Source organism: Neolamprologus brichardi, chromosome 17 (assembly GCF_056152115.1).
Source record: "Neolamprologus brichardi isolate AB-2024 chromosome 17, ASM5615211v1, whole genome shotgun sequence".
Taxonomy (NCBI): Eukaryota; Metazoa; Chordata; class Actinopteri; order Cichliformes; family Cichlidae; genus Neolamprologus; species Neolamprologus brichardi.
In genome coordinates this window covers 17,560,293-17,586,127 of record NC_142120.1, presented here as the reverse complement: position 1 = coordinate 17,586,127, position 25,835 = coordinate 17,560,293, and the positions used below count along the sequence as shown (strand labels likewise).

General features: G+C 39.6%; 4 protein-coding genes across 5 annotated transcripts in view; all 4 read right to left on the bottom strand.

Annotated features, from left to right (window-relative positions):
* The window catches only part of tmcc3 (transmembrane and coiled-coil domain family 3), a 74,247-nt gene that overhangs the window by 36,390 nt on the left and 12,022 nt on the right, over positions 1–25,835 (bottom strand). Inside the window, exon 1 of one of the 2 annotated variants that reach the window (XM_006780902.3) lies at positions 1,777–2,085. The exons of the other annotated variant lie outside the window; for it this stretch is intronic. Coding sequence (XP_006780965.1) covers positions 1,777–1,779 — 3 coding nt within the window. The 5' untranslated portion in view covers positions 1,780–2,085. Of the gene's footprint in view, positions 1–1,776; positions 2,086–25,835 lie in introns of those variants that run through there. 2 annotated transcript variants of the gene reach the window in all.
* LOC148097906 (uncharacterized) lies at positions 11,059–13,134 on the bottom strand. Its single transcript, XM_087830655.1, has one exon. It carries the CDS (start codon positions 12,999–13,001, stop codon positions 11,433–11,435), a length of 1,569 nt encoding a protein of 522 aa, XP_087686781.1. The 5' UTR covers positions 13,002–13,134; the 3' UTR covers positions 11,059–11,432.
* LOC148097905 (uncharacterized) lies at positions 15,339–17,533 on the bottom strand. Its single transcript, XM_087830643.1, has one exon. The coding sequence runs from the start codon at positions 17,303–17,305 to the stop codon at positions 15,737–15,739; it is 1,569 nt and encodes a 522-aa protein (XP_087686769.1). The 5' UTR covers positions 17,306–17,533; the 3' UTR covers positions 15,339–15,736.
* LOC148097904 (uncharacterized) lies at positions 19,643–21,934 on the bottom strand. Its single transcript, XM_087830602.1, has one exon. The coding sequence runs from the start codon at positions 21,519–21,521 to the stop codon at positions 20,040–20,042; it is 1,482 nt and encodes a 493-aa protein (XP_087686728.1). The 5' UTR covers positions 21,522–21,934; the 3' UTR covers positions 19,643–20,039.

The window sequence follows — 25,835 nt, the reverse complement described above, 5'->3', positions numbered from 1 at the left end:
TAACATTAATATTTATTGAAAAAAAAAATCTTCCTCCAGATATGAGAATGAATCTTTTCTTATGGATTCAAACAAGTTTTGCTTAAAAAACTGAATATGGAACAAGCAAAGCTTAACACTAAACAATATATATTAGCTGTATAATACCAGTAGGTCAGCTCTGATAGTAATTTGGTATGGCTTCGCGGGCCAAATGTGATTAGGTTGCGGGCCAAATTTGGCCCGCGGGCCAGAGTTTGACACCTATGGGCTACAGGCTTCATATCAGACTCATAAATAATGGAGAAGAACATGAAAAAAAGGCTCAGAGAATCTCCTTTCTTCCATATTCACACACTTATTATGAGTCTACATTGAAGCTGTACTTACTTTCATCATATTCCACAAAAATCTACCGTGTGACTCTCTAGTGACTGAGTTTTCCAGCCGGGCCAGATTTTTTAGAAAGGTTTTACAGTTTTGGCTTTTGGATAGGGTAGATAACATTAAGGGTAAAGACTCAGGGAGTATTACATCGCATGAGATGTTTCAGGCTATAATGCAGAGAAAAGAAAGCATGTGGATTAGATCATATTTCTGCTTAACTGCTTTCCTTTTTGTTTTTCCAGCAGTTTGGCGCACGCCTCATTGCCAGATTGTGATGATTATTAAAGGTAAAAGCAGGCAGTCTTGATAATTATAGGCCTATAGCTTCACCCAGCAGACTTCAAGACGGTTGTGTGTAGCTACAAGAGTTAAAACTTTAAAAGCAACATGAAGAAATCCAATGCATGCTGAACGCTTCTGAAAATAAATCTTTGTGGGTTTATTGAGTATGATTTAGAATCCCATGCTACCAGTTCCAGCTGAGGAAACGCTGGTACAGATGTGTTTCAATTTAAATTCATAAGTTTGGATTCATAAGAGGCCATCAAAACAATGGATAAAATAAATAAAAACTTCAGCTTCCAATTTAGCGGATCTCTCTATAAGACATATACAGATATTTTGACAGTAGTTTCTTTAGATCCTGGTGATAGTTTAAATCAAAAACAAAAAAAGGAATGTATCTTTTTTACACAAGTTATTATGTAGGGCTTTAACTAGTATGGACCTATTTGAGTACAAATTGAACTGTATGTGAGTTTGACACCCCTACCATAAACGAAAGGTTTCATCTACTCAAGCATAAAATACATTTGTGTTTATCAAATAGCCATAAACAACGGAAAATTGACAGACTAGTTTTCCCACTGGTATGCATCATGTCTGGATCAATAAAAACATCCTGTAGTGGAGTCAAAATTGCTTTAAAATTTTATTACAATAAGCGCCGTTCATCTGAACCAAACTCCATTAAGAAATCTGTCAATTTAACGCTCCTTAACATATCGTCAACATGATCAATAATAATTTTTTTACAAAGGTAAACATTTCGGAAAATAATCGATTAAAGTATAAGACTAGTGCCGAATTCAAGAAAAGCTCCAAATGTTAAATAATGAGTGTGTAAATATTTTGTTTATGTACAGGAGACACAAATTCCAACAAGCAGGGGAAAAACGGGATTTTCTAAATGAAGTGTGACAAGGCACGTGAACACAATATGTGACGGGACTAGTCGGCGAAAAGCTGACTGACAGCTGTTGGAAAGAGAAGGAACGCCACTTCATCCCAGTGACAGAAACTCGACGGTTATAAATAACTTACAAACTCTGGGGTGGAGATTTAGGCGGTCAGACAGCAAATCCGACAGTTTCACAGACGTTAGCTCGCTAACAGAAAGGACATATTTACCATTTTACCGCCGCTGATTTTAGCGTATCCCTACTTCCAAACTTTTCTCCCCAGCAGCAGAGCCAGCTCCGGACATAATCTTCGGGCTCACACTGGCTCCCCTGTGCCGTTTCTCTCCGTGTGAAAATTAACCGTTAACACCGTCTGTGAACCACATGCCATCGGAGTTCCCTCGTCCACTTGATGCTGCTGCTGGAAGCCGACCAACGGCTACAAGCAACGGTGTGGTCCCCTCTCCTAACCAGCCCGCCGCGATAATCTTCCTAAAACCAGCGAGCAGTGGACACACAGCGTGTAACTACGCCCCGCCCACCTTTTTACACAGAGGGAGGGGCTGGGAGGCATATCGAATACTCTCACTCTTATTAATTTATAATCCGAAAAAGTGGGCCTCCTTGGTCTACCAGTGAGATCTGCTGGCTCTTTTTTTACTCTCAACAATATCTTTATCAATATTTAGTCATAATTAATATCAAGCATAACACAGTCCCAAAAGGAAATAAAGAAATGTTTTCCTCTTATTCTGGGCTCTTTTATCTAATGGAAATTATGGCCCAGGAAAACTAGGCCATGGGTCATCAAGTTACTAACAGGCTGCAGGGCACAAATGTTTGATGAAGCCTTTTTAAAACATAAATAGTTAAAATCCTTCAGACTTTCCCTTATTCTTTGGAGATGGTCCTAGATGTTGTCCACCGGCTATTGAGCATGTGAGTGGTCACATGACTCAAAATGTGTTATCAGGACTTCCTCCTAATCATCCAACCACATCCAGTAGATTAGTGTCCTTCCCTGAGCCTGCTTCTGTTGGAGATCTCTTCCCGTTACAAAGGTGTTCTTGCTCCCCAATGTCACCAAGTGCTTTCTCATGCCAAATCAGGTAATTCGAGGGATTTTGTCCCTTTTGAAGTCGTACTCACAGTCACAGCAACTTGAGAACCCATTTCGGTGTCACATTAAATGATAAAGATTTTTTTTCCTTAAAATGTATCATTTTTATGATATCAACATAGTGTTTTTTGATTATTTATATGTCTATGTGACAAATATGCTTGTAAACAAATTTTATGGTGAGCTCAGATAAACTTTCCTCCTCCATAATTTTGACAGGACGATAAGGGGGCTTTATTCTAAATATAAGCATAACAACAATATACCGATGCAGTTTAATGCACAATATGCAGCAGATCTGCCACATATTCATCAGTCAATATTCATCATGAATCTTCATAGGAAGATTACAATGTGAGTTCTGTATATATACTGTATACAGTATATAATCCAGACCAGCACCACAGCGGCACTAACTTCAATAATTAATGCACTGTATATTCAAATGATTAACCCTATAAAGGTAGAAATTAGGGTTGAGCTGTTAGATTGATGGGATTAATCTTTTCTTTTTCTTGCCAGTAAAATTGACTTCAGAATGAATAAGAGTACATTATTCAAAAAAATCCAGAAGCGCGATCCTCTCCAGACCCATTTGAAAATATAGAAAACTCCTCTGCTGTGACTAATAGCATGTGTCTGATTTAGTGTTTTACATAAAATGGTTGAAATAACCCATCTGAGCCTCCGTTCCGTATGGAAACCTTCCAAATCTATGCAAATATTCTTCAAATGATCAAACACTCTTCATTAATGGTGCATGTGAAGCGTATTTGAGTTATCGCTGGTAATGTACTTGTAGAATACATTACATTGTGAGAGACTGATTGCAGTGTGTAAAATTATCAGAAAAAATATGTTTCTATGCTGCTCGGTCCTTTCACACTAATAGAAGTTTCCAGTGCAGGATATTCTTACCCTTTGTGAATTTGCCACCTTTAACATGACCTGTGTTTTGCCAGAGTTCTTGTTTACACCTAGTGGAAACAGTCACATGGATAAATGACACCGGTTAGATGAATTTCTCCTCAAAGGTCTTGGGATTGATTCATGAATGATTTAAAGGCACAGCAGCTCCAGTCTGGCCCCACTGATAAAGAAACCAATTAGGATGATCTGTGGCCTTGTCATGTGATCTGAGCCCACTGATAGTTTTCTGTCAAAGCGGACATTAAGAATTAATCCCCGCAATGTAAGTCCTCTGGCTGGCACTCGACCTCGCCCTGGACCTCCAATCTGGTGAAAAACACACCAGTATCCTTGCGGCGTCCCACTTTTCTGTCATTCTTTATTACTTTCTTCTCCCTTATGTGCACATGGACCTGAAGCCTAGTTTATGAGGATGCTGGGTGAGTCAGTGGGCTGTTAATCACCGTGACAAGTGTGTGTGCTGACAGGTTGGACGCCGTGAGGTTCGGTGAGTCAGCCTACAGGGGAGAACACAGCACCTGGCACTGAGGCAGCCCGCAGGCCACGAGCCCCCGTACTGAGGTTCAATGTGTTCCAAACGAATCACATCGCCTTATTTCCACGAGCGTGCACGTGCATCTTGGGGTCGTCATTGTATAGCTTCAGGATGAATCAATCCTGATGCACTTCCACTCCATTTCCCCTGAGTATTGACATACAAAATCCATTTGTGTGAAAAAGAGATAGCAGGCAGAGTTAATTGTGACATTTAATTAGGCACAGATTGGTGGCCTGTTTGTACTTTCGAATTCATTTGATTCAGGGCAAGCTTTATCTGCAAGCTCACAAGCCTTTAAATACCATTAAGAGCAGACCTAATGGATATGTCCAAACTTGTGACACTTGCAAGACTGTAACAGAAAAACAGGTTAAGGAAGTGTTTTGATTTACTGCAGGAAAACCTCAAATGTATCCACATGGACACACGCATGCACTCCGTCTTTTTTTAAATATCTCCTTTGACTTTTAATAAGTGAGTAATAGAGCTACAAATCCAGTTATGTTTCCAAACCAGAGTCAGGTTATATCATTTTTTAAAACTCCAGCATGTAAACCCCAGAGTTTCATATCATAAAATGATGCAAAACTTATTTTTGTGTCAAGGAAGCAAATGTTTACATAATTTCTGCTGTTAATCACAAGATGCCATTGTTCTCTTCCCCCTCGAGCACTGGTCTTCCTGCTTCACTTCCTGCCTCCATCTCAGCTGGGGTATAACTTTAACCTCTGATGTACCAGAAAACTCCGGTACACTGATAACAGTCTGCGCTGTTTACTGGAGGTGAGTCTTTGGATTGCTTGGGTGAAGCAGGTTCCAGTGAGGCTTTTCAGGAACTGACTGAGGTCAGAAAATGATGCAGCCGCTCTGGAATGCTTAGCCGATGTGGTCGTAATGTTCTAGTATTCCGCTGGTAGTTGTGGAATGTTTAAATTATGGTCGGATCAGCCTGTTCACATGAGATTAGGCTGTTCTCAAGAATGAGTAAAAACTGGGCTCAGAGTATTCTTTTGAAACCATTGACTGTAGAAACCATGCGCAATCTGACAGCTCGCCCAAAATGTCTATCGCCCCCTGGTGACTGGCTGCAGTAAAGGTCAAAACCCTGCCCCTTTTAAAGATGCCTACTGCCATTTAAATCAGTCATCACATTGATTTGGGTCATTTTTCCTCTCATTTTGTTTTTAATTAGTAACTTGGTGCTCTAAAATTGGGGTATAGCTTCATGATGAGTGGCAGCTGCAGTAATGGAAAAACTTGCACATTTTTATTCAGCATTTCCAGACAGAGTAGGGTCACTGAAGGAGATCACAGCTGTCTGTTTCAAACTGAGAGTGTGAGTTGTTCTCTAGCAAACTGGACTAACCAGTACAAGGGCCTGATGTACTGCTGCACTTTTTTGTTAAGTTAAATATGGGATTTCTAAGCTAATCAATAAATTAACATCTTTAGCTAGCTAGCTAAGGCAGTCATTGGCTGAAACCCTGAAGGGATCAGAAGTGAAACGTGAGAGGAATTAAAGAAGATAGGGTCATAATTTTCACATTTGAAGCATCACTACATAGCTTGTGCGGAAAGTGGAAACAGGGGCCTCTGTGGCCACAGTTGGTAATTACAGGATTCTGGAGAAGTAATTTCCTGTGCAATCCTACCATTACATATTACAGCTATGTCAGATGCCTTTTGAGGTTTTCCCTAATGTTTTCTGGTAGTTAAATGTGATCAGATTTGAATCTGTGATCAGTGATCAGATTTAAAGTCCACATTAGGAGGTAGGATAAGTCCTGGGTGTATCAGGTAAAGGAACCTGGTTTACATTGCCTTTGGACTTTTGGATTTAATACTCATTTTTTTATTTTTCCTTCTCACCTTTTTGGTTCGGATGGCCATTCAGAAGAACAGCCATCCGGACTGCAACAGAGGCAGCAGAGAGATACATTCCAGAGCATTCATCCGATGTATCTTTCATCATCGGTTAGGAAAAGATGGTGGATTGGCTTAAGATATGCCTAAATGGCAAAACTACACTACTAAGAAAGGGTACAATGCTTTTAACTGCAACAAACATAGAATGATCATTTCAGCTCAAACCAGAAATATAAGGCTGCTTTCAACTTATTGCATATTGTAGTTAGTCAGGATCCATTGGCATCACATTTTATTTCACTGGGCAGTGCTTCAGTGCAACTCTTTAACATAAGGGTCTTCACATCTAAAACAGATTACATTACAGTTAAATCCCTTCTTGCTTTATAACTATTGTAACTGTAGTAAAGACTAAGTAAAGATGAAAAAGTTGCAGCAGAAGGTGAAAGTTTACCATGTATTTTGTGTATTTTGAACCAAACCATATCATTTAATATACCTAACCACATAGTTTTGGTCCCTAACCACACAGGAACTCAGAAAGTTGAAATATTGTTGTGCTAGACAGGTCAGAAACTCCTGTCCTTTGGGCGGAAGTCCTGTGATCATTGTCACCGTCATACTTTCTTACGGAGACTTTGAATTTGCTTTTTAATACTTGTGGAGAACCACCCTACATGTAAAAATAATAAAATGTGTGATGCCAAGAGAATCTGACCCATCTACAGTACGTGATAAACTGAGAATAAGAATGTGTCCCTATTCTACTTTCCACAGCAACAGTCAGCTCAGTGTTACGTGTGCTTCAGCTGAATGATACTCATTAGTTTACGCACTGTTAGTACTTATTCACCCCCAATAACTCAAGGGCATTTAATCACCGTCACAAGAAGCAATATAAGAAAGATGCAACTCCCACTGAAAACTGCCACGTCAACACAATACAAGAAAATCAACACCATCATGAAAACGAAGGTCTACCACAACATCTTACTGCAACATGAAATCCCTTGTGCCCTGAACCTGTCACAGCGCGGTGAGCTTGTGTGTTAGTTAGAGCAGGGCCCAAGAGCAGACATAGGCAAGGAGACGTGACATGACTTAACAAAAGGCGAGCCTTTATTATGGCTGATGACAGAAGGCAAAAACAAAAGCTAAGACGAGTGCAGGCAAGACAACTAAACTGGAAAACAGACTAAGAAAAACCTATGAAACTGAGATAAAGCTATGAAACTTCAAGAACTAATTCTATGACTGTGAAAATGAGAACTGTGACTATGAGAACTGTGACAATGAGAACTGTGACGACTATGACGAGGCACAACTGGGAAGGTTACACAGACGACGCAACACAGACTGAATGAAACACAGAGATTAAATACACTTAAGGGATGATCAAGGGAAGTGGCCACACATGGGAGCACAGCTGACACACATGAACATAAACCCTGACAGGACAGGGGAAATGAAACTAAATACAATAAACAAAGAACAGAGGACTCTTTCAAAATAAAACAGGAAACATGATGAGACAGACCAAACAACATGGGATGACAACATGAGACATGGAACACAAAGGGCAAATGAGACTAAGATCCAGGGGAAGGAGAAATGAGGAGATCCAATAAACAGAACTAAGGCTGAACAACTTAGGGGTTTAAGAGAGCTAGATGAGCTTAACCCAAACAATAAATGACAAAACACAAAGACTCAAGTTCTAACTGACAATGCAAAAGCAACTTAACATTTTCCCATACTAAAAACAGAAATACACAATATATAATGAACTCAAAATGCTGGGTCACAGACCCAGCCATGACAGAACCCAATTGGTTTTGGGTTCATTTACCAACAAGACAATGACCCAATCATACAAGCCTTTGGGAACAGCTAGAAAGTATCTAGAGTTTAATATCAAAATAGAAACTAATGGTTAATGTGTGTTACTAAGAATTATTTAGCTTTTCTGGTATAGCAATTCTGGTATGCTCTACCAGAGAAGAGCAGCACATCCTGATAGTCTTGTCATTGTTTTGAAATTTGGTTTTCAACCCTGTACCACACTGGTGACTTGATTGACGTTAATGCTAGCACAGTATGTCACTTGATCCCTGTATAAATGCCTCCAGCGTTAATGCCCATTACTTCAATGCCAGTAAAATTGACGTCAGAGCTAATATCAGTTCCCATACCTCACTGTCATGTAACCTCCGTCATACAATGAGCGTATGAGAATGTGACAGACAGAGGGAGAAAGCGAGAGAGGAAACTGGGAGTTAAGTGACACACAGCTGTCCTGATTCGGCCGGATTATTGCTGCGTCTCTGAGTCAAACAGGAAGGGAAACTTTCCGCAGAGGAGACTGAGAGCTCTCAGACGTGACTCTGTGACAAGAAACGTCTATTTGCTTCTCCATTTCCTTTGTTCCTCAAAAGATATCGCTGACATACAGAGACACACACTTTTATATACTCTCAAATCACATAGTGTTTCAAAAAATGTATTTTTCAACACCAAGAAATGAAGCATGTGAGTATCATGACAACTAACTGATAACATATCTCCCAGAGCTCCAGGAATAAAGACATTAAGTGGAGAGGATTTCATTAAGATCTTGAATAATTCACAGCTATGATTACCATCTAATGTCTGGTAGCTGTTACGTAGAACAGCTAATGTGTTCATAACTGTCAGATGGGAATGTGGCTACATCCAGACGAGCAGAGGCAGGAAGCTGCTGGCCACTGCTGTGTGCATCACTTATCTTTCCTCCAAGGTTTCAGGAGGAAAAAGCGGAGAGCGAAGACAGTTTAATTGAGCGCTGATTAAAGTTTAATTGATTCATTTCAGTCTGAATCTATTAAGTAGGATGGAGATGCACACAGATTTCTCTTGAGTAGCTGGAGCAATGAAGTTGGACACATTTTCCTTTACAGTGATTGATATGCAGCATTTATATGGCTGCTTGTGCACAGATGGGTGACAAATTAAAGGCATTTTAAAAAAGCAGTGTTTGACCCCTGCAGCGGGGAGATATGCTGTCCCTGTCACGCTCTGAGAGACATCCTAGTTTAGGTCTTTTATGTTAGAGGGAAGCCAATCCTTTTTATACTGATAAGAGTGATCTCTTCCAGGATAACATTCATCAGGAATAAATGGTAACAGAAAGGCTTGATGAGGATGATGTGATTTGTGTGCTCTAACCAAATTTCGACCCTACTGCAAACACATGGGAGATTTTGGACTGATCCGTTATTGAGCTCAGTGCACAACAGGTGGGTGAAATGAACAAATATGTGAGTCTTTATTTGGCTTTTAATTAAAAACCAATAACACAAAGTCCAAGGGATTGAAGAACTAAATAGGAATTCACAGAAGGAAGAATAGATAGAGGAGGCAAGTGAATGCTTCACATCACTCACAATATTGTCTGCTTTACTCCACACACGGTCCCTATAAATGCTTTGCCTTGGGAATGCAATTCCCAACAACTTTCTTTTTCTGTGCCTCAGAAGCATTTCCAAACTCAACCTTCTGAGTAAATAACAAAATCATGAAATAACACACCAAACCAAAAAGACGTGTGGCTGGCAGAAATGCTTTTTTTCCCATGTGGCGGCAACAAGCTTGCATAAGGTGTGGGAAATAAGCTTAAAACAATCTTACAAATCACAGGGGGAAAGATGGGGCTGTATATACGTCAGGCTGTTTAGACACGGGTCAAACCAATTGGGCAAGGTACAAAACGACATACAAGGAAAAAGCATTTTATCAAAATAAAACGAGAAGTAGAAATAAGGTAGACAAGGGAGCTATCAGAGAGGAGACAAAGAAAAAAACACTGGGAAAATATGGACACGAGAATGAAGATCTATGAAGCGAAACCAAAATATAAATAGATTAAAAGAAACCAGGACCATGAAAGTTGGACCCCACTTATCATGAGAAACACACAGTTAGGAACTAACTTTTGATCGACTTTTATGCATTTAGAAAAGCGAGAACACTTGTTGTGAGTCTTTAATTGGCACAAAGTCTTCAGATCTTACTTAAGAGCACCATTTCATCCTGGATTAGAAATCGGACCAGGATGTAGATTAGAAAGTGCAGAACTGTCCATTACAGAGAGTAATTCTCCAAGTATACCAAGGCAGAAGAGGAAAAAACACAAACACAGTCATCTATGTTTTGTTTTAAATTCAGTTTCATCGCTGAATCTAAGAAACAACAGACTGCAGAGGGAGACTTTAATAGAGGTTTACTAACTCTTACTATCATATCCAATGTGGAAAAATCTGTCTTTATTTAGCATAATATATTTGTAATAAGCACTAAATATGTTTTATGATTAACTGATGAACACTAATGTACCAAGCTGAAAATTCTGCTCACCAGTCAGCAGCTTATATTCACAAAAAACTGATAAATCTGCGATCCATGCAACTCTAACCAGCCAACAAAAACATGTGTTCATAATACAAAACAAGTTTATTTTGTGAAATGTTAAAAGGTACAAAAAATAAAACAATAAAATAAAACAATATGTTTTCAAGACTTTTTCACAAGTTCCTATATCTCACTGAAATGTTACTCATTCTAAGAAAATGACCAGCTTCAAGTGTCCCCAGTGTAGGACACATACAGGATGTCATGCGGAAATGTAAAGCACTTACAATAGAAGCTACTAGAAACAAATTATTCCAGCTTAATTGATGACATTTATGGCATTTGTTTTCTGTGCTGACTGATATGCTGCTCAGTGCTTTGCTGCCTGCTTTTAAATCATATGTCACTCTGAACATAAACACAAGCTACATGTGATGTCTCTGATGTGCATCTGTTTCTACCCGTGCTGATGCTAGCATGACTAAAGCTAGCCAAGCAGCATTAAATATGTGACGCAAGGCAGAAGGATATACTCATGAAATAAACAGGATCATAAGAATATAAGACCACGAGCACTACAAATGTAACAGAAATATGTTGACATAAAATGGCATGTTATTTGAAATCTACATGAAACAATGACACAACTACTTTTTTTTTAATTTTTCTAATTTATTTTTTTTTTTTACCAATTGTCCAAATGAGTCTGTGATTGGCCTTAGTGTGACAGAAATCATATTTATATACAACTAAATATGACTCAGCAAACATGGTTTAAATGGATGATTCCTCACTTGATGACGAATGATCCATTTCCATATTTGCTGAGTCTTAAATTTGATGTCAGTGAACTTATCGATGGTTGGTGTTAAAACAAGCCCCCAAATCCCCTATGAGCAAGCACTTGGCGACAGTGGAGAGGAAAAACTCCCTCTTAATGGGGAGAAACCTCTGACAGACCGGGCTCAGGAAGGGGTGGCCTTCTGTCTCGACCGAGAGGGGTTCAAATGTTCACTGACAATTTAGTTGTATATAAATATGATTTTTAGGACTTGATGTTGAGACCAATTAGGTGAAATTGGGGACGCTCACAGTTCCGCTTCTTCTTGTTCTTCTTCTTACTTGGCGGAATCTCTGGCAGGCTCTTAACTTCAGTCTCGAGTTCAGCCACCTTGACATTGAGCATTTTCTGTTTGTCTCGTGGACTTTGCAAAGATTCCTGTACAGAGAATGCAGCTGACTCTTCTTTTTCTATCTTCTGTTGTTCTGTGGTGTCTTTTTCTTTCTGAGGCTCCTGCAGAGACATTGCTGTGGATGGCAGTGAGTCCTCTTTTTCCATCTTCTCCTGTTCTCCAGTCTCGTTTTCTTTCAGAGGCTCACATTTGTGCATTTCATTTGCAGCAGTGGAATTTTGTTCTTTGTGCTGCTGTGGGATTTTAAGTGAGGAAGCTTTGGGCTCTTTCAGCTCTCGCTCAAGAGACTCTACCTTCAAATCATGAAGGGCCTTGTTGGGGCAGAGCTGGGATTTCAGGTCACTGATTTCCAGGTTGAGTGTCTCCTGCTCCTGCCTATGTTTAACGGCCTGCTCTTCAAGCTGATTTTGAGCTGCTAGGAGCTGTTTCTGGAGCATCTCAATCTGCTCTTGCTGAATCCTACATTTGAGCTCAAATTCAGCCTCCTTAGAGGACTTCAGTCCTACAGAGGCAGTGTGTGAAGCCTCTGTGGTTGGAGTGGCAGACTCCACACACTGCTCTGTGGTAGGTTGGCTGATTTGGTCCTGCAGGGTAACCATCACCTCATCCAATATGGCAATAGCTTCATTGTCATTTGCGAGAGTGTCTGTCTCACTGATGTCATTGAGCTTATTACTAGAAGCCTCTTCCAGCTGCTCTATGAGGTCTTTAATCGTTTCCTCATGATTTCGCTTGTTCTCGTGAATTTGTTCATGAAGTTTGTTCACCTGAAACTGGTGATAAGATGCCCTCTTGTTTGCACCTACCATTTTCCAGTAAAGGTTGTTCTGATGGTATTGGGAGGCTTCCAGTTGGTGTCTGAGAGCAGCAATCTCGTGCCAGGGATTAAACGGGGGTCTAAGAATGGGATAGGGTATATATTGCCAATTCGATCCATTAGGCACAGGGTTTGGTCTGCTGGGGTTCTTTCCATTTCCCTCTCTCTCCATGTCCTCCTTTGAATTTGAAATGGGGAGGGATTCAGCCTTTTCTTTTTCAGAAGTGGCTTCAGTGTTTTTTTGCATTTCTTCATTTTTCGGGTTTGCTCCATCACCCGTGCTGTTTTGAGCTTCAAGAAGAGCCCGGGAATATGCCCGAGTAATTGGTCTTCTTGGTTCTTCAGCCACTCTTTTCTGCTTTTGCTTTTTTTGTTTCTTTGGTTTCACAACCATTTCCTTTGGTGGTTGTGCCACAGGAGACTTTTCAGTATTTGGTTGTGCGGCTTTATCAACCTCAGGTTTTGGTCTGTCTAAGATTTCTGGTGTGATGACCATTTCTATTTTTGCTTCTGCCATTGTAGATGTGTCAGCGTTTGCGTCTGCGTTTCTCTGCGTCTGCCTTGTCTTTGTTTTAACAACCAGGTTGCTTTGTGTTTCTGCCATCCGAGATCCACTAAAGTTGGTTGAATGTCTCCCCTATTTGAGGGTTTTTCCAGTAGAATGTGCACCGTGATGTCACAAGCTGTTCCTTTGATGTGCTGTTCCTTTGATGTGCCATGATTGGAACAATTCAAAATAAAATGCCCACAAACCTAATGTAAAGGAAAGGCTTTTATTTTGTAGCACATACTGAATTAACATTATAAAAGCTACTCTACAGGAATTGCAATAAAAAATAAAACAAAAGCAAAATATGTTTTTTAAATGCTTGTTAAAAAAACTAACCAAAGTAGAAGACAACTGTTTAGTGGAAAGTATTCGACATTCTAGAAATTCTCAGGCATAATAACTTCTTTCATAATTTAAACAAGGACAGTTAGAAAACGTTCATATTTAGTGAAAGATATTTATTAACATTATCCAATGAGAGTTACTGAATGTCTGTAGGCAGTGAGATCTTGGTGGTTGCCGAGGCGACAGAATGTCTTGTTTTAAATTCAGTTTCATTGCTGAATCTAAGAAACAACAAACTGCAGAGGGAGACTTTAATAGAGCTTTACTAACTCTTACTATCATATCCATTGTGGAAAAATCTGTCTTTATTTAGCATAATATATTTGTTATAAGCACTAAATATGTTTTATGATTAACTGATGAACACTAACGTACCAAGCTGAAAATTCTGCTCACCAGCAGTGTTGGTCAAGTTACTTGAAAAAAGTAATCAGTAACTAATTACTGATTACTTCCCCAACAAAAGTAATCCCGTTACTTTACTGATTACTTATTTTCAAAAGTTAATAATTATTTAGTTACTTAGTTACTTTTTAAAAACACGATTTACAACCTGAATAGGTGATAAAGCGATAGATCTTTCAGCCCAATTCTACTTTTTCTACATAATTCATCATACAAAATGTAATCAAATGAAAAAGTCTCTTTTTAAAACTTGTTTTATTAGTTTTAATCTTTTAACTTTATGCATCAAGCAAAAACTTAATTAAATGCAACATTCTCTGATGGGAAGACATTTGTTTAACATTTAAACCTATTTTCTGCACATACATTTTTTTGTGTGTGTGTTTACACTCACTCTTTCAAATAGATGCAAGTAAAACACAGCAGAAAATAAATAAAGTCAAAGACTAGCGGTCCTTTTGCTCTATTTTCACCTGTAAAGCAGGAGTGGCATACGCGGAGGTTTGCCCTGGTGCAGGTGTGCCGCAGCGGTCAGTTGAAGAATCCGCGAGTTTCTCTGTGAATTTCCCATTATGTCGTAGCACACTCGGTGCTTACTTGAAAGTTTAGGGGGTTTTTTTCGCTGTAAAAAGAAGTTTTCTTCCCACGCACAACGGATGCTAATGTTTTTGTCACTTTTTATGGAATCAAACTTAAAGTAAGGTCAGTACTTCCACGCTTTAAACGCTGCATGCTCATACTCTCTCCCGCACTCGATATATTATCCATTGTTGATCTGCACACAGCTGTTGTCACGAACGTCGCACTCGCTTACGTCACTGTCATGAGACATTCTCGCAAAAAAATCACGGTTTTAGTAACGCAGTAACGCAGCGTTCCTACGGGAAAGTAACGGTAATCTAATTACCGTTTTTGCAATAGTAATCCCCTACTTTACTCGTTACTTGAAAAAAGTAATCGGATTACAGTAACGCGTTACTGCCCATCTCTGCTCACCAGTCAGCAGCTTATATTCACAAAAAACTGATAAATCTGCGATCCATGCAACTCTAACCAGCCAACAAAAACATGTGTTCATAATACAAAACAAGTTTACTTTGTGAAATGTTAAAAGGTACAAAAAATAAAACAATAAAATAAAACAATATGTTTTCAAGACTTTTTCACAAGTTCCTATATCTCACTGAAATGTTACTCATTCTAAGAAAATGACCAGCTTCAAGTGTCCCCAGTGTAGGACACATACAGGATGTCATGCGGAAATGTAAAGCACTTACAATAGAAGCTACTAGAAACAAATTATTCCAGCTTAATTGATGACATTTATGGCATTTGTTTTCTGTGCTGACTGATATGCTGCTCAGTGCTTTGCTGCCTGCTTTTAAATCATATGTCACTCTGAACATAAACACAAGCTACATGTGATGTCTCTGATGTGTATCTGTTTCTACCCGTGCTGATGCTAGCATGACTAAAGCTAGCCAAGCAGCAGTAAATATGTGAAGCAAGGCAGAAGGATATACTCATCAAATAAACAGGATCATAAGAATATAAGACCACGAGCACTACAAATGTAACAGAAATATGTTGACATAAAATGGCATGTTATTTGAAATCTACATGAAACAATGACACAACTACTTTTTTTTTAATTTTTCTAATTTATTTATTTATTTTTTACCAATTGTCCAAATGAGTCTGTGATTGGCCTTAGTGTGACAGAAATCATATTTATATACAACTAAATATGACTCAGCAAACATGGTTTAAATGGATGATTCCTCACTTGATGACGAATGATCCATTTCCAGATTTGCTGATTCTTAAATTTGATGTCAGTGAACTTATCGATGGTTGGTGTTAAAAAAAAGCCCCCAAATCCCCTATGAGCAAGCACTTGGCGACAGTGGAGAGGAAAAACTCCCTCTTAATGGGGAGAAACCTCTGACAGAACCGGGCTCAGGAAGGGGTGGCCTTCTGTCTCGACCGAGAGGGGTTCAAATGTTCACTGACAATTTAGTTGTATATAAATATGATTTTTAGGACTTGATGTTGAGACCAATTAGGTGAAATTGGGGACGCTCACAGTTCCGCTTCTTCTTGTTCTTCTTCTTACTTGGCGGAATCTCTGGCAGGCTCTTAACTTCAGTCTCGAGTTCAGCCACCTTGACATTGAGCATTTTCTGTTTGTCTCGTGGACTTTGCAAAGATTCCTGTACAGAGAATGCAGCTGACTCTTCTTTTTCTATCTTCTGTTGTTCTGTGGTGTCTTTTTCTTTCTGAGGCTCCTGCAGAGACATTGCTGTGGATGGCAGTGAGTCCTCTTTTTCCATCTTCTCCTGTTCTCCAGTCTCGTTTTCTTTCAGAGGCTCACATTTGTGCATTTCATTTGCAGCAGTGGAATTTTGTTCTTTGTGCTGCTGTGGGATTTTAAGTGAGGAAGCTTTGGGCTCTTTCAGCTCTCGCTCAAGAGACTCTACCTTCAAATCATGAAGGGCCTTGTTGGGGCAGAGCTGGGATTTCAGGTCACTGATTTCCAGGTTGAGTGTCTCCTGCTCCTGCCTATGTTTAACGGCCTGCTCTTCAAGCTGATTTTGAGCTGCTAGGAGCTGTTTCTGGAGCATCTCAATCTGCTCTTGCTGAATCCTACATTTGAGCTCAAATTCAGCCTCCTTAGAGGACTTCAGTCCTACAGAGGCAGTGTGTGAAGCCTCTGTGGTTGGAGTGGCAGACTCCACACACTGCTCTGTGGTAGGTTGGCTGATTTGGTCCTGCAGGGTAACCATCACCTCATCCAATATGGCAATAGCTTCATTGTCATTTGCGAGAGTGTCTGTCTCACTGATGTCATTGAGCTTATTACTAGAAGCCTCTTCCAGCTGCTCTATGAGGTCTTTAATCGTTTCCTCATGATTTCGCTTGTTCTCGTGAATTTGTTCATGAAGTTTGTTCACCTGAAACTGGTGATAAGATGCCCTCTTGTTTGCACCTACCATTTTCCAGTAAAGGTTGTTCTGATGGTATTGGGAGGCTTCCAGTTGGTGTCTGAGAGCAGCAATCTCGTGCCAGGGATTAAACGGGGGTCTAAGAATGGGATAGGGTATATATTGCCAATTCCATCCATTAGGCACAGGGTTTGGTCTGCTGGGGTTCTTTCCATTTCCCTCTCTCTCCATGTCCTCCTTTGCATTTGAAATGGGGAGGGATTCAGCCTTTTCTTTTTCAGAAGTGGCTTCAGTGTTTTTTTGCATTTCTTCATTTTTCGGGTTTGCTCCATCACCCATGCTGTTTTGAGCTTCAAGAAGAGCCCGGGCATATGCCCGAGTAATTGGTCTTCTTGGTTCTTCAGCCACTCTTTTCTGCTTTTGCTTTTTTTGTTTCTTTGGTTTCACAACCATTTCCTTTGGCGGTTGTGCCACAGGAGACTTTTCAGTATTTGGTTGTACGGCTTTATCAACCTCAGGTTTTGGTCTTTCTAAGATTTCTGGTGTGATGACCATTTCTATTTTTGCTTCTGCCATTGTAGATGTGTCAGCGTTTGCGTCTGCGTTTCTCTGCGTCTGCCTTGTATTTGTTTTAACAACCAGGTTGCTTTGTGTTTCTGCCATCCGAGATCCACTAAAGTTGGTTGAATGTCTCCCCTATTTGAGGGTTTTTCCAGTAGAATGTGCACCGTGATGTCACAGGCTGTTCCTTTGATGTGCTGTTCCTTTGAAGTGCCATGATTGGAACAATTCAAAATAAAATACCCACAAACCTAATGTAAAGGAAAGGCTTTTATTTTGTAGCACATACTGAATTAACATTATAAAAGCTACTCTACAGGAATTGCAATAAAAAATAAAACAAAAGCAAAATATGTTTTTTAAATGCTTGTTAAAAAAACTAACCAAAGTAGAAGACAACTGTTTAGTGGAAAGTATTCGACATTCTAGAAATTCTCAGGCATAATAACTTCTTTCATAATTTAAACAAGGACAGTTAGAAAACGTTCATATTTAGTGAAAGATATTTATTAACATTATCCAATGAGAGTTACTGAATGTCTGTAGGCAGTGAGATCTTGGTGGTTGCCGAGGCGACAGAATGTCTTGTTTTAAATTCAGTTTCATTGCTGAATCTAAGAAACAACAGACTGCAGAGGGAGACTTTAATAGAGCTTTACTAACTCTTACTATCATATCCATTGTGGAAAAATCTGTCTTTATTTAGCATAATATATTTGTTATAAGCACTAAATATGTTTTATGATTAACTGATGAACACTAACGTACCAAGCTGAAAATTCTGCTCACCAGCCGTGTTGGTCAAGTTACTTGAAAAAAGTAATCAGTAACTAATTACTGATTACTTCCCCAACAAAAGTAATCCCGTTACTTTACTGATTACTTATTTTCAAAAGTTAATAATTATTTAGTTACTTAGTTACTTTTTAAAAACACGATTTACAACCTGAATAGGTGATAAAGCGATAGATCTTTCAGCCCAATTTTACTTTTTCTACATAATTCATCATACAAAATGTAATCAAATGAAAAAGTCTCTTTTTAAAACTTGTTTTATTAGTTTTAATCTTTTAACTTTATGCATCAAGCAAAAACTTAATTAAATGCAACATTCTCTGACGGGAAGACATTTGTTTAACATTTAAACCTATTTTCTGCACATACATTTTTTTGTGTGTGTGTTTACACTCACTCTTTCAAATAGATGCAAGTAAAACACAGCAGAAAATAAATAAAGTCAAAGACTAGCGGTCCTTTTGCTCTATTTTCACCTGTAAAGCAGGAGTGGCATAGGCGGAGGTTTGCCCTGATGCAGGTGTGCCGCAGCGGTCAGTTGAAGAATCCGCGAGTTTCTCTGTGAATTTCCCATTATGTCGTAGCACACTCGGTGCTTACTTGAAAGTTTAGGGGGTTTTTTTCGCTGTAAAAAGAAGTTTTCTTCCCACGCACAACGGATGCTAATGTTTTTGTCACTTTTTATGGAATCAAACTTAAAGTAAGGTCAGTACTTCCACGCTTTGAACGCTGCACGCTCATACTCTCTCCCGCACTCGATATATTATCCATTGTTGATCTGCACACAGCTGTTGTCACGAACGTCGCACTCGCTTACGTCACTGTCATGAGACATTCTCGCAAAAAAATCACGGTTTTAGTAACGCAGTAACGCAGCGTTCCTATGGGAAAGTAACGGTAATCTAATTACCGTTTTTGCAATAGTAATCCCCTACTTTACTCGTTACTTGAAAAAAGTAATCGGATTACAGTAACGCGTTAATGCCCATCTCTGCTCACCAGTCAGCAGCTTATATTCACAAAAAACTGATAAATCTGCGATCCATGCAACTCTAACCAGCCAACAAAAACATGTGTTCATAATACAAAACAAGTTTACTTTGTGAAATGTTAAAAGGTACAAAAAATAAAACAATAAAATAAAACAATATGTTTTCAAGACTTTTTCACAAGTTCCTATATCTCACTGAAATGTTACTCATTCTAAGAAAATGACCAGCTTCAAGTGTCCCCAGTGTAGGACACATACAGGATGTCATGCGGAAATGTAAAGCACTTACAATAGAAGCCACTAGAAACAAATTATTCCAGCCTAATTGATGACATTTATGGCATTTGTTTTCTGTGCTGACTGATATGCTGCTCAGTGCTTTGCTGCCTGCTTTTAAATCATATGTCACTCTGAACATAAACACAAGCTACATGCAATGTCTCTGATGTGTATCTGTTTCTACCCGTGCTGATGCTAGCATGACTAAAGCTAGCCAAGCAGCAGTAAATATGTGAAGCAAGGCAGAAGGATATACTCATCAAATAAACAGGATCATAAGAATATAAGACCACGAGCACTACAAATGTAACAGAAATATGTTGACATAAAATGGCATGTTATTTGAAATCTACATGAAACAATGACACAACTACTTTTTTTTTAATTTTTCTAATTTATTTATTTATTTTTTACCAATTGTCCAAATGAGTCTGTAATTGGCCTTAGTGTGACAGAAATCATATTTATATACAACTAAATATGACTCAGCAAACATGGTTTAAATGGATGATTCCTCACTTGATGACGAATGATCCATTTCCATATTTGCTGAGTCTTAAATTTGATGTCAGTGAACTTATCGATGGTTGGTGTTAAAACAAGCCCCCAAATCCCCTATGAGCAAGCACTTGGCGACAGTGGAGAGGAAAAACTCCCTCTTAATGGGGAGAAACCTCTGACAGAACCGGGCTCAGGAAGGGGTGGCCTTCTGTCTCGACCGAGAGGGGTTCAAATGTTCACTGACAATTTAGTTGTATATAAATATGATTTTTAGGACTTGATGTTGAGACCAATTAGGTGAAATTGGGGACGCTCACAGTTCCGCTTCTTCTTGTTCTTCTTCTTACTTGGCGGAATCTCTGGCAGGCTCTTAACTTCAGTCTCGAGTTCAGCCACCTTGACATTGAGCATTTTCTGTTTGTCTCGTAGACTTTGCAAAGATTCCTGTACAGAGAATGCAGCTGACTCTTCTTTTTCTATCTTCTGTTGTTCTGTGGTGTCTTTTTCTTTCTGAGGCTCCTGCAGAGACATTGCTGTGGATGGCAGTGAGTCCTCTTTTTCCATCTTCTCCTGTTCTCCAGTCTCGTTTTCTTTCAGAGGCTCACATTTGTGCATTTCATTTGCAGCAGTGGAATTTTGTTCTTTGTGCTGCTGTGGGATTTTAAGTGAGGAAGCTTTGGGCTCTTTCAGCTCTCGCTCAAGAGACTCTACCTTCAAATCATGAAGGGCCTTGTTGGGGCAGAGCTGGGATTTCAGGTCACTGATTTCCAGGTTGAGTGTCTCCTGCTCCTGCCTATGTTTAACGGCCTGCTCTTCAAGCTGATTTTGAGCTGCTAGGAGCTGTTTCTGGAGCATCTCAATCTGCGCTTGCTGAATCCTACATTTGAGCTCAAATTCAGCCTCCTTAGAGGACTTCAGTCCTACAGAGGCAGTCTGTGAAGCCTCTGTGGTTGGAGTGGCAGACTCCACACACTGCTCTGTGGTAGGTTGGCTGATTTGGTCCTGCAGGGTAACCATCACCTCATCCAATATGGCAATAGCTTCATTGTCATTTGCGAGAGTGTCTGTCTCACTGATGTCATTGAGCTTATTACTAGAAGCCTCTTCCAGCTGCTCTATGAGGTCTTTAATCGTTTCCTCATGATTTCGCTTGTTCTCGTGAATTTGTTCATGAAGTTTGTTCACCTGAAACTGGTGATAAGAGGCCCTCTTGTTTGCACCTACCATTTTCCAGTAAAGGTTGTTCTGATGGTATTGGGAGGCTTCCAGTTGGTGTCTGAGAGCAGCAATCTTGTGCCAGGGATTAAACGGGGGTCTAAATGTGGGATAGGGTTGATATTGCCAAGTCCCTCCATTAGGCACAGGGTGTGGTCTGCTGGGGTTCTTTCCATTTCCCTCTCTCTCCATGTCCTCCTTTGAATTTGAAATGGGGAGGGATTCAGCCTTTTCTTTTTCAGAAGTGGCTTCAGTGTTTTTTTGCATTTCTTCATTTTTCGGGTTTGCTCCATCACCCGTGCTGTTTTGAGCTTCAAGAAGAGCCCGGGCATATGCCCGAGTAATTGGTCTTCTTGGTTCTTCAGCCACTCTTTTCTGCTTTTGCTTTTTTTGTTTCTTTGGTTTCACAACCATTTCCTTTGGCGGTTGTGCCACAGGAGACTTTTCAGTATTTGGTTGTGCGGCTTTATCAACCTCAGGTTTTGGTCTTTCTAAGATTTCTGGTGTGATGACCATTTCTATTTTTGCTTCTGCCATTGTAGATGCGTCAGCGTTTGCGTCTGCGTTTCTCTGCGTCTGCCTTGTCTTTGTTTTAACAACCAGGTATATTCCAGTAGAATGTGCACCGTGACATCACAGGCTGTTCCTTTGATGTGCTGTTCCTTTGATGTGCCATGATTGGAACAATTCAAAATAAAATGCCCACAAACCTAATGTAAAGGAAAGGCTTTTATTTTGTAGCACATACTGAATTAACACTATAAAAGCTACTCTACAGGAATTGCAATAAAAAAATAAAACAAAAGCAAAATATGTTTTTTAAATGCTTGTTAAAAAAACTAACCAAAGTAGAAGACGACTGTTTAGTGGAAAGTATTCGACATTCTAGAGATTCTCAGGCATAATAACTTCTTTCATAATTTAAACAAGGACAGTTAGAAAACGTTCATATTTAGTGAAAGATATTTATTAACATTATCCAATGAGAGTGAGTCTTGGTGGTTGCCGAAGCGACAGAATGTCATCTATGTTTTGTTTTAAATTCAGTTTCATTGCTGAATCTAAGAAACAACAGACTGCAGAGGGAGACTTTAATAGAGCTTTACTAACTCTTACTATCATATCCATTGTGGAAAAATCTGTCTTTATTTAGCATAATATATTTGTTATAAGCACTAAATATGTTTCATGATTAACTGATGAACACTAACGTACCAAGCTGAAAATTCTGCTCACCAGTCAGCAGCTTATATTCACAAAAAACTGATAAATCTGCGATCCATGCAACTGCAACCCAACAAAAACATGTGTTCATAATACAAAACAAGTTTACTTTGTGAAATGTTAAAAGGTACAAAAAATAAAACAATAAAGTAAAACAAGATGTTTTCAAGACTTTTTCACAAGTTCATATCTCACTGAAATGTTGCTCTGTAGCTGATTTCTCGTATTTTAAGTGTGATTAGAAATTTTGACTAGAAATAAGACAAACATACTTGATAAGATTTTGAGTTTTTGCAGTGTACAGCAGCAGAGGTTTTATGACTTCATGGAAGTAGTATTCAGACTTTGAGTACAATTACCAAATGTTTCCTGACTTAGGGACAGCCGACAGTACTTCACAATTAGCCTTCAAGTCAAGCCTTTGTTTTTAGCATTTTATACCACTAAAGAAAGGAAATGCAGGGGATATATTAATGGAATATATAGAACAGATGCATCTCTCCTGATAAAAGCATAAAAGAAGCAGAGGATTCTCATTCTGTTCAAATGAGTCTTTTTCCCCAACATAATACACCACAAATATGATTTATGAGTTCATAAAAACCCTGAATCTTCCTTGGAAAACAGCATTATTCTCTCTCTCTCTCTCTCTCTCTCTCTCACACACACACACACACACACACACACACACACACACACACACACAGAAACGCACACTGCTGTGATTTTAGTCAGTATCTGCACAGCACTCCTTCCTCTCTTGTGGCGCCACATGGTCAGGTAGATATGAAACAGCCAGAGGGAACAATTGAAGGAGGAGAAGGAGGTCTGATGTTTCCTCTCCAAACAACTTTTATTAAAGTAAGCCGTGAGCCACCAGTTTGAACAAGTCTGTAAACGATTTTCTTTTTAGGTATTTTAGCTTAAATAACATAATTAAAGATGTCCAAAGTTCTTATAAATTGTCTAAAACACACACACATTTTTTTTGTTTTTGTGTTTATTTTTACATATATTTGCCATCAATTCATGCTAAATTTGTGCGTTATATTCCTCCATGATGCAGGAAATGAAGTGTCTCGGAGTAAAGCAAACATTTTCAGCCGTAAACACCTTCATTTTCACTCTCCTTTCGTTGCTTTTCCTGACACTCAAACATGTCTCAGGCACAGAAAATTTCCTCGCTTTTAAGCCCTGCCTGTGCCCCGCCGAGCCAAAAACACTCCTTCTTTCATCTCCCTCTGCTTCCCTGTCCTCACATTCACCCTCTCTTCCCATTAAAGCTGCCACCCTCCTGCTCACTTTCATTACAAATCTGAGCCAACAATTATATTTTCCAACATTTTTATGCTTCTCCCCTTTGGAAGAGAACTTCCTTGCCTGTCTGTCACCTCTAGGCTTTTATCTTCTGCACGATCTTCCTCTCTGTCAGTTATTCATGTACTTGCAGAACTTGGCACTGCACGTTTAATCCCTTTCAACCCTGCAGTTCTGCAAAAACTAAAACTGGGTGCAATCCCTCTATATTTAGTCCACAAGACTAGATTCAACTATGTAGATGTTCTTCCATGTTTTTCTGTTGATAGGGATGAGCCCCATTAGGCCCAGCAGTGACTAAGTAAGGATCCTTAGACTTTCATACAAGCAGAGTAGGACGGAGGCTGCTGCGGCTAAAGCTTGGCAGTGCGGACAGTGACTAATCAGTCTGGGCATCTACATGTATCATCAGGCAGAAGTAATCAGTCTGACATGGTATTATCAAACACTCCAGCAGCGGGTCAGCCATGAAGCCAAGCCTGCTGAAATGTAGATTTAACAGTGCGAGGTGCACGACTCTTTTATAAATCCGTCACTAAGTCCTTCTCGGCTAGACCTGAAATAAATCTTTTGCCACGAGGCGGGAAACAGAAATACGCTGATACTGTGAACTTCCCAGCAAACAGCTGCTTAATCTGCAGCAGATGAGACCTATTCACGTACATATGGAGTTTCTGGCTACGTCTCTTCGTCTGCAGATTGGTGAACAGGGACTGCAGGGCGCACAGGGTCAGAGCAGATCTGTAGTGCCAAGTTTAAAACTGTGCCACTCCTTCATCTGTCTGTCTGATCATCTTCATCAGTCACATCTCCGTGCTCTCCCCATAGCTGTTGTCCTCTCCCTCTCCATGTTTTTTCCCTGTATGATGCTTGCTGTCTCTCCCTCACTTCCTCCCTGGTGTGTGAGAATTAGTAAGCAATTTTCAGAGGGTGAATATCAAAGCCGTGGATAATCTCTTCTGCCATTTTTCTTCAAATAACGTACGTTTGGAAATGAAGGCTTTCATTTTAATTATGAAGGAAATGTTGAGTTTGTGTGAATATTGCAATAATGCAGTACATTTAACAGAGGCAGCAGATCAAAAGAAGCTTATTATTATGCAACCAGTTATGTGCACAGACCATTTTCTTCTAAGTCCTGTCATGTTTCCTGGGTCGTACCCGGTGATTTACATTCTAGTTCTATATTGTGTTCCATCCTTTGACTACAGTATTATTTCCCAGCACTTCTGAGTTGTGTTATCTAAGTTTCTAGTTCTCAGTTCCTTGGTTGTTGTTGGTTCCCTTTTGTTTCCAGTCTGCCCTGGTGTCGTCTTGGTTTGATCTCTGAATGAGGTCAGCCTTGTCTCTGCGTGTTTCCCTTTCTGTCTTTGTGTCGAGTCTGCATTTCTGTTCCCGCATTCCTGACGTATTCTGATAGTCTCTTCCAGCTGTGTATCTTAGTTTCGGATCCTTGTTAAAGAGTATAAGCAAGCCCATCCTTTGTAAACGGAGCTTGCGCCACAGTCAGTGCATATCTTGTTATCCTAACCCAGCTATCTTTATTTGGCAATTTAGTGTGATATTATAACTTGGAGTGTGTCAGTTATTTAATTTAAAAATCTTCATAGTTTAAATCTTTGTTTAAAAACATTTTTAACATTTCAAACCAAGTTTGAGGTCAGAAGTGTTAAATAAATTACATTTTCTTGTAGGTTAGCTTCGTAAGCTCAGGATGAGCCAGGCAGCAGGTACATCTAGTAAAACCATGAACAGTGTGCTCTAATCTTCAGTTCTCCGAGACATCTGAACCTGTGTGCACATTTTTTTAAGCCTTTAATTCAATTTCTTCATTTTATTTATTGCCTTCCCTCCTTTTTGTATCTCTGCCTCAGAAGCAACTCTGTTTCTTTCAAGCAAATGAACTGAAGAAGACTCTCTCCTCCTCCTTCTCCTCCTCTTCCTCACGCTCCCTAAGCGCTTTTCACCCTCTATAATAGCATTTCTTCAGGGAAGGCTAAAGTTCCCCGCTATCCAGCCATGCCTTTTCTTTCCATGCCTAAATTAATGGGACTCTTGAATGGGTGCGCTGGGGGTGGGTAAAGGCTGAGAGGGTTTAAGGAGATGTGGCGGTAAATTTAAGCTGACTGCAGCAGACTGCTGTACTGTCGAGGCTGGTCACACAGCCACAGCTTTATAAACCCTGATGCAGCTTTATTGTATGCACTATGTGCGTAAATGGCCTAATCGATGCCGTTAGACACACAAATACAGTGGAGCACAAACATGCAACATATGCAACAGATGGTCCGCTGAATGGGCACAACAGAG